Genomic DNA, 9,154 nt, shown 5'->3' on the forward strand with positions numbered 1-9,154 from the left:
TGGCTCAAGTGGTAGAGTGCTAGCCTTGAGCTGAAGAGCTGAGGGACAGCACCCAGGCCCAGAGTTCAGGCCCCATGACTGGACCCCCCCCAAAAAAAAAGAGAGAGAGTCTCATCTGGACTTTTCTGCCTGAGCTGGCTTTGAACCATAATCCTCAAAATTCAGCCTCCTAAGTAGCTTAGTGGCTATCTTTACCATTCAAGGGCAGTGAATGAAAGAAGGTGTGTGAATGTGGGACAGGAAGATCTTTTAGAAACAGTCCTATCTCCTCCATACCTACAATACTGCTGCTACCAAACAAAACCATCCTCAAGACTACCACCACCTATTGTCAGATACTGGTAGCTCACATCTGTGATCCTAGCTATTCAGGAGGCTGAGATCTAAGTAGTATGGTTCAGCCTGTGAAACTCTTGACTCCAATTAACCACTAAAAAGCCAGAAGTCGGAGCTATGACTCAAGCGATACAGGGCCAGCCTTGAGTGAAAAAACGAAAGAATTCAGCACCCTGAGTTCAAGCCCAAGCACTGACACATATGCACACGAAAACCCCACCATCCCTCAAGAATTCATGGTCCCCAACCCTCAGTCAGACTAAGGATTCCTTAGAGGACACCCTCCAGCATCACTAGCCAGCATAGATATGTGTTCATTGCTGTTCATTACTGAGAATCTCACACACACACACAAAAGAAAGACTTAGGGATGTGACTGAAATTGTAGAACACGTACCTAACAAACACAAAAATCCTAAGTTCAAGCCCCAGGACTGGCAAAAAAAAGGTAAATTGCCTCTGGGTGCCAGTGGCTCACACCTATCATCAATCCTATTCTGGAGGCTGAGATCTGAGGATCAAGATTTGAAGCTACCCTAAGAAGCAAAATCCATGAAACTCTTATCTCCAATAACCCCTAAAAGGCCAGAAGTAGAGCTGTGGCTCAAGTGGTAGAACACTAGTCTTGAGCACAAAAGTTCAGAGACAGTGCTCAGGCACTGAGTGCAAGCCCTAGGACCAGCATATATATTAAAAGAAAAGAAAAGCTGGGCACTGGTGGCTCATGCCTGTAATCCTAGCTACTCAGGAAGCTGAGACCTGACGATCACAGTTCAAAGCCAGCCCGAGCTGAAAAGTCCATGAGACTCTCATCGCCAATAAACCTCTAGAAAACCAGAAGTGGCGCTGTGGCTCAAGTGGTAGAGTGCTTGCCTTGAGCTGAAGAACGTAGGGGCTGAAGAACGCAGGGACAGTGCCCAAGCCCAGAGTTCAAGCCCCACAACAGACAAAAAAAAAGAAAGAAAGAAAACACAAGCTGGGCACTGGTGGCTCAGGCCTGTAATCCTAACTACTCGGGAGGCTGAGATCTGAGGATAAGCTCTAAGCCAATGCAGACAGGCAGGAAAGTCTGTGAGACTCTTATTTTCAAGTAATCAGCAGAAAACTGGAAAAGGCACTGTGGCTCTGAATGGTAAAACACTAGCCTTGAGCGAAAAAGCTCAGGAATAGCACCTAGGCCCTGAATTTAAGAACCATGACTGACCAAAATTAAAATAAAATAAAATATATATAAATATATACATATACATATATATACATATATACAGAATCCAGGGGTGTGAATGTAGCTTAGTGGTAGAGTGCTTGCCTAGCATGCATGAAGCCCTGAGTTCGATTTCTCAGTACCACATAAACAGAAAAAGCCAGAAGTGGCATTGTGGCTCAAGTGGTAGAGTGCTAGCCTTGTGCAAAAGAAGCTCAGGGACAGCCCAGGCCCTGAGTTCAAGCCCCAGGACTAGGAAAAAAAAAAGAATCCAGAGTTGTCATGAGCTGCTTAGCAGCTCCTAGTATGTAATAGGTATATAAGTTGTTAATTATAGAGGTGAGACTGGGGTCTCCAGTTTTCCTTGAGGTTGTATGCAATCATTACCCCCATGTTTCTTCCTACATACTTAGGTACAACTCTGCTACCTTTCCTGCCCAGTTACCCCTCTATCAAAGGTCCTGGTGACCCCATGGGTTCCTAAATTTGAGCCACCAAAAGCATTCTCCTGGAGTTTCTTGGTTAGGGTTATACTAGAGCTTCTGATCCTCCAATCAGGGAATGGGTTATGGCAGCATAGCTGGTAAGAGTAGGCTTCAAATCCTAGCAAGAAGGCGAGGAGGAAGCCAGGTACGCCAGCGGCTCACACCTATAGCCTAGCTACTCAGGAGGCTGAGATCTGAGGATATGGTTTGAAGCCAACCCTGGCAGGAAAACCTGTAAGACTGTTATCTGCAATGAAACAGAAGTGAAGCTTTGGCTCAGGTGCTCAGGTGATAGAGCACTTGCCTTGAACAAAAAAAGCAAAAGGACAGCGCATAAGTTCAAGTCCCAGTTCTGGCACAAAAATACACAAACAAAAACAACCATAGGAGAGAGACTCATGGAAAACTCAAAGGGACTTGGATAGGGTAAGCAATTGCCATGAAACGTCCCCACAGGGACTGGAAAAGAGGGACCAGAGATGGGGAAACCCACATTAAAAAGCAGAAATGGGCAAGGACCTAAAAGAGCAGAAAGATAAAAAAAAAAAAAAAAAGACAAAAGGGAGGGAGAGAGGAAAGCAGAATAAACAAAGAAGGAGAGGTAGTGGAAGAAGGCCTGGACTAGGAAAGCTAAAGAAAACAGAGGGAAAGACAGGAGGGGATCTAGAAGAAAGTGGGTGGAGGGATAGGGGGAAGGTGGACTTCCTACCTAAAAGTAAGCGATCCACCAAAGTATTGAGTCCAAGAAAACCCCCAGACCAGGCTGTTCTTCCCTCCCGTCCCCCCTGACCGCCCCCTCCCCCTCTGCCCAGCCTGGCCCAGCTCAGCTCCCGATGGTTTCCCTGCGGTCGGTTTATTTTTAAAAACGCCGACGCCGTCCCCCGCCCTCCCGGCCCTCACACTGTGGCCACAGGAGCCCCAGCCAAGCCCAGGGACCCCACCCAGCTGTGGGGAGGTTGGGAGGGGTGAAAGAAGGCAGCCAGCCTCAGGCCAAGAGGAGACCCCAGCCCTTCGAGCCCAGGCACCCTGGGCCCTGGAGGGCAGGAAAGGGGAAAGGCACCAGGACCATTCAAAACTGTTCAGGGCCAGGCACTTGGGCACGTGGCTCAGTTTCACCACAGCCTCAGTGTCCTTCTCTGGCCGACTGCATTCTCCTGAGAACTAGGAAAGAAGGCTTCTGAATGTGAGTCCCCATTCCTGATCAAAAGTATTACCTTCCAGGACCCAGGAGTCCCACCTCCCAGGTGTTTCCAGCCCTGCCCCCTCCACCTCTGCCCTACCACCCTTAGGGGGTGGGAGAAATGGTCTTAAAATACTGAAAGGGGAGTCTTTGGACAAAGAATAAATTTGGATCTATTGGTCTGGCCCTGGTGGCCCAAGCCTGTAATCCTAGCTACTCATGAAGATCTCAGTTCGAAGCCAGCCCAGACAGGAAAATCCCTGAGACTCATATCTCCAATAATTACCAAGAAGTGGGAAGTGGAGCTGTGACTCAAGTGATAGACTACCAGCTTTGAGTGATAAAGCTAAAGAACAGTGCTCAGGCCCTGAGTTCAAGCACCAGTAAAACACAAAAGAAAGAGATAGGAAGGAAAGAAGGAAGGAAGGAAGGAAAAAAAAGTTGTCCTATTTCTCCTTAGATGTGGAGTAAGGCAAGACTCCCCCCTCTCCCTTCCCCATCTCCTCCCCTTCCCCCTTCTTTCCAGGGACCTCATGTTCCAATGACCTGACCTGGAAGTGAAAATGCCTGCCACCATATATCTGACATCAGGCTGACCTTAGTACCCAAGGTCCCCATTTGTACTTATCACCTTTCACCTTTCACTGCTTTCTCTCCTTAGTTCTCCTGGTTTCCTTTTCTTCTTCTTCTTCCTCCTCCTCCTCCTCCTCTTCCTTCTTCTTCTTCCCCCAGAACCTCACTCATGCAAAGCAAGCATTCTACCACTGATCTGTATCTCCAGCCCCTGGTTTCCCAATTCTCCATCCCCATCTTTCCTCTCCCCTACTCTGAGCCCATTTCTCCCTCTTCCCTGTTCTCAGCATCTCAGCCCCTCCAGTAACACCTCCCATTACACAGAAGCAGCTTCAGTCTCAGAACCCCAAATTCTTCTGGTGCCAGAGAGCACACCCTCACCAGACAGAAGAGTTCCCTGGGAGGTGGGAAAATGGTTAAGATAGCAGATATCCAACAACTAGGTACCTTTTTGTTTCAGGCATCTCCTGTTCACAGGAACTGAGGAGACTTAAAAGCCTAACTTCCACAATGTATTCTTGCCAAGAGTTTCCCCCCACCACGCTGTGTCTTTTCAGCAGGCCTGTGAGCTACCCCTCCCCCCAAGCATCAGTGCCATGCTGGCAATGCTGGCATGATGCCCATACCCACTGTCCCAGCCTCTGCCCTGGGTGGACCCAGGATTTCCATGCACCTTTTTCCTCTGGATTCCTCAAGATTGCTGCTTCAATGATAACCCAGTAGAGTCTATTGGAGAGGTGGTCGGATGATAATCTACTCTGACTGTAGTATATGGAGTCCCCCAGCTAGAGTTTTCATGCCATGATCTCAAACTCAGCCATAATATTGAATATCACTGATATTCTTAGATACATTGAATTCTTTCTTTTCTTTTCTTTTCCTTTCTTTTTTCTTCCTTTCTTTCTTTCTTTTTTTGTAGGTCATGGGCTTGAGCTCAGGGACAGCGCCCAGGCTCTGAGTTCTGTGCCTGAGCTCTTTGGCTCAAGGCTAGCACTCTATTACTTAGAACCACAGTTCCACTTCCAGTTTTCTGGTGTTTAATTGGAGGTAAGAGTCTCATGGACTTTCCTGCCCAGGCTAGCTCTGAACTGCAAGCCACAGATCTCAGTCTTCTGAGTAGCTAGGGTTATAGGTCTGAGATACCAGTGCCCAACCACACAGTATTTCTCACTTGAACAAACAGCATTCAGATGGCCCAGCTTGTACACACATTCAAGCACACACCTGTATTCAAAGCTGGCACACTCGTTGCATTTTCAACATCTAGACAGGCCAACCAACACAGGTGTCAACAGACTCTTGCTTCATTTTACACACACACAGACACACACCTCCTACAGGTTGAGCTGGCTTCCTGTTTGAACCCATCACTCCTGGGACCTGATATAGGGCACCAGGGGCAGAGATGAGAGCTTCAGAAGGCCATGAGAATGGGGAACATTTGAGATTCAAGGCTCTTGGAGGGAACTAACCTTCAGAGGGAACTATCCAGCCCCAAATTTCTGCAGAGATACCTAGGAAGCAGGACAGAGATGGTGATGACAAACACTGTGACTCGCTGAGTCCTCCCTTTCCAGCTCTGTGCCTTGTATCCCCTCAGAGGCCCTGGAAAAGTCAATGATTTTACAAGACCCCAAGCCCTATGGTACCCTAATTCCCTCCATCCCCAGGACCAGAATACAAGAGATGCTGGGGTCCCAGCCTGGAGGGGAAGTGGCTTAGTCTGCTCTGGAGCCTCCCACTCCCAAAATAGAGTTGAGTTTGTCTTTGGCTGAAAGCTAAATATTTGTGAGCTGGGCAAGCGGCCTCAGACCCTGTCCCTCCTCCTTGGTTCCCTCTCAGGCCTGGGCTCAGTTCCTCTGACCAGCACCCCCCCACACACACACACACATACACATGGCTGCCTTCCTCCTCTCCCTCCACAGCCTACCTCCTCTCCATATACACCCCAGGGGGGGCTCACAGCCCTCTCCCCCCACATAGACCTGACAAGATCCTGCTTAGGCTACAAGCCCCAGGGCACAGGGCAGGGGACACCCCTCCCCCAAAGAACTATAACTGGTGGCAACTCCATGCAAACTCAACCCATCCAGGCTGCCTGTCTCTCCTCATCTACTAACCAGAATACCCACACTGTCCCCTCCCTTGTCCTTGCTTCTCTATTGCTTTTCCACTCCTCAGTTAGTGGCTTTGCTGACCCTAGAGGTCCAGACCTTCTTCTGAACGAATCTTCTCTCAACCTCTTTTTCTGTCCTCTGACCCCCCTGTTCCCTCCCCTCCCTTATCTCCTGCCCTCTTCTTGTCCCTCATCAGACCTTCCTCCTCTGTCCTCAACAGAAAGACTGGAGAAGTGACAAGCATTTCACATTCTGCCTATGTGAGTTGAGGGGGTGAAGTAGGCAGAGATGAGGACCGTGAGATTGTGGCTGGTTTGCTGTGTCAGGGAGAAGGGGCCAGTTACCTCAAGCAGGGAGGACGCCATCCTGAGGCTGGGGAACGGGGTCCCAAGGAGCCTGGCAGATGGAGAGAGCTGAGCCGGAGAGAGGAGAGGGGAGAGGGAGGGAGAATGGGAGAATGGGAGAGAAGAGATCTAAAGTTAGAAGGGACTGGGGGGTGGGGGGTGGAGGGGCTGCTCTCTGTCTGTAGGGATCCACCCTCTAATTACAGCTTTCCCAGCGGAGAAGACTCCGGATCCAATGAGGAGGGTGAGAGAGGGAGGCAGAGGGTCCAAATTTCCTGCTCCATTTGCTGAGCTCCCCAAAGAAGGGATCTGGGAGGGAAAGGAGACAAGGGGGCACCTAGGGAAGAGGTGGGAAGCGGAAACATAGACAAGTTGTCAGAGCTTCCTTGAGGGGTGCTATGGGGAAAGGTTAAAGGGCTGGTGGACCCAGGTGTCCTGGACACCCCCAGGAATCCCCTAGGCATCTGTGATCAGCCCTCCCAGAGCTCCCCAACATGATGTACCTGGGGAGCCTGGGGCTGGCTGTCCGTCTCCTCTCTGGAGGTCTGGCAGGGAGAGGGCAGGCAACGGGTAGCCTGAGGATTCTGGGATGGTCCGCTCTTCTCCCAGGCCAGCTGTTCTCCTGTTCCCTCTCGGCTGGCTCCGACCCTACTCTGACTCCCGTGCTGCTGCTCTGAGTCCTTGCTGCTACTCAGCGGCGTGGCGGCTTCTGTTGCTGCTGCTACAGCTACTGCCGAAACTGCTGCCACCCGCCGCTGCTGAGGGAAGGAACAGGAGGGAAAAGGAACAAACCCCAAACCACTAATTAGAGATCCAAGGGGGGGGATGGGGGACTGGGGACGACACTCACAGAGAGAGACTGGAACACACTGACATCCACACTCATGGACAAATGTGGGGATGATGTATGCACACGTGTACACACACACACACACACACTCAGAACTACCTACCCTGGTAAGGCCACTGTTGTGGATGAACACAAACACTCAAATAAATGTGATGCCATGCTGAGGACACACCGCACACACAAGCCTGCTATGGAGATGCTTGCCAGCCTAGTCACCCATGGCTACATGAAGAGAAGGTTGTGTGTGCTTGTGTGCGTGTGTGTGTGTGTATGTGTGTGTAAATGCTTCTGCCAATACTTTTAGGGTCACTGAGATGGTTTCCAATCCAGATGTAAAGGGGTGAAGAGTGGGAGGGCTTAAGGCTCCCTCAGTGTTCCTCCTAGTGCCTCAGTTTCCCTCCTACGAATTGATGCCTGGGCCTACCTCAGTTTGTACGGCAGAGTCTGGAATCTGAAATTTTCAGGCAGGCAGGAAGGATGGTAGGGCAAAAGATCAGAGAAAGGGGGAGGGAAGGGATAGTGGGAGAGCAACAAAGGAGGGGGTAACAATGCTGGACAAGAAATGTACTCATTACCTTACTCATGTCACTGTAACCCTTCACAATAAAATAAATTTTAAAAAATCACAGAGTCATTGGGTGCTGGTGGGTCATACCTGTAGCCTGTAATCTTAGCTACTTAGGAGGCTGAGATCGGAGATTCACAAACTGAAGCCAGCCCAACCAGGCAAGTCCTTGAGACTCTTATCTCCAAAGAACTACCAAAAAGCTGGAAGTAAGAGTTGTGGTTCAAGTGGTAGAGCATTAGCCTTAAGCAAAACAAAAACAGAAACAAAAACAAAAAACAAACTCAGAGATAGCACCCAGGCCCCAAGTTCAAGCCCCAAGCCCTAAGCACGCTCTCTCTCTCTCTCTCTCTGTCTCTCTCTCTCTCACACACACACATACACAACTACGTTAACTCATCTATAACCATACTTAGCCATGTTGCATTGATGTCCCCTCCACCCCACCACCCTGCCTTGCAAAGAAATGCCCTGGCCCCCATCCCCATCATTCCTTGCCACTTTTCTGGTTAACATCCCTGAGCCCCTCATGTCACAGGGTTGTTTTGTTTTGTTTTGATCAGTCATGGGACTTGAACTCTGGGCCTGGACGCTGTCCCTCAGCTCTTCAGCTCAAGGCTAGCACTCTACCACTTGAGCCACAGCGCCACTTCCGGTTTCCTGGTGGTTTGTGGGAGATAAGAATTTCGTGGACTTTCCTGCCCGGGCTGGCTTTGAACTGTGATCCTCAGATCTCAGCCTCCTGAGTAGCTAGGATTTCAGGCATGAGCCACCAGTGCCCAGCTCTTGTCCATCCTTTCTTAGGCTCCTGCCATCATTCATGATCACTTGTTCTTGGTTCCCTTGTTCAAGGCCGAGCAGCAATCCCCTGTGTCCCGGAAAACTCAAGCTAATGCTTAATCCATTTTTCCCACCTTTGTCTTCCCATCAAAATGAGAAAGAAGAGAGTAAGCTCAATCAACTTGGGACAGGGGAATCCAAAGTCTATTAACTAATACCTGGACCTTGGTGTAAATGTATGGGACAGAGAAAGGACTTGAGTAGCCAAGTGGTCAAACCAGCCAACATCTATCCCACAGGGAGGGCCTGACCAATGTTGAGAGGGAGGGAAGGAAATAGGGATGTTGTTTTGCAAGATATTAGCCAACTCCTGTCCTTTTCCAAATCTGACTGTCCTTCCTTATTCTCCTTTGTCCCATAGCCCTCATTTTTCATTCTGAGGAAGCAATGCTTATTCTTTGCTCGTTTTGCTCTTAATACACTCCAAGAAAAATACTTGGTAGATGGATGGCAGATCGAGGTCCAGAAAGGGTTATATAGCAGTTTAAGAAGTAGGTGGGGCCGGGCGATGGTGGCTCACGCCTGTAATCCTAGCTACTCAGGAGGCTGAGATCTGAGGATCGCGGTTCAAAGCCAGCCCGGGCAAGAGAGACTGTGAGACTCCTATCTCCAATAAACCACCAGAAAACCGGAAGTGGCGCTGTAGCTCAAGTGGTAGAG

At 49.6% G+C, this 9,154-nt stretch overlaps 1 protein-coding gene across 2 annotated transcripts in view; it reads right to left on the reverse strand.

Moving 5' to 3' along the window:
- Positions 1-6,849, reverse strand: part of Sp7 (Sp7 transcription factor) — an 11,338-nt gene extending 4,489 nt beyond the window's left edge. The window contains exon 1 of one of the 2 annotated variants that reach the window (XM_013032473.1): positions 6,240-6,286. In XM_013032473.1, coding sequence (XP_012887927.1) covers positions 6,240-6,260 — 21 coding nt within the window. In that variant the 5' untranslated portion in view covers positions 6,261-6,286. Of the gene's footprint in view, positions 1-6,239; positions 6,287-6,742 lie in introns of those variants that run through there. The other variant, XM_013032474.1, reaches the window with a different exon arrangement.
- Between the last annotated feature and the right edge of the window lie 2,305 nt (positions 6,850-9,154).

This window comes from Dipodomys ordii, unplaced genomic scaffold (assembly GCF_000151885.1).
Source record: "Dipodomys ordii isolate 6190 unplaced genomic scaffold, Dord_2.0 Scaffold155, whole genome shotgun sequence".
Taxonomy (NCBI): domain Eukaryota; kingdom Metazoa; phylum Chordata; class Mammalia; order Rodentia; family Heteromyidae; genus Dipodomys; species Dipodomys ordii.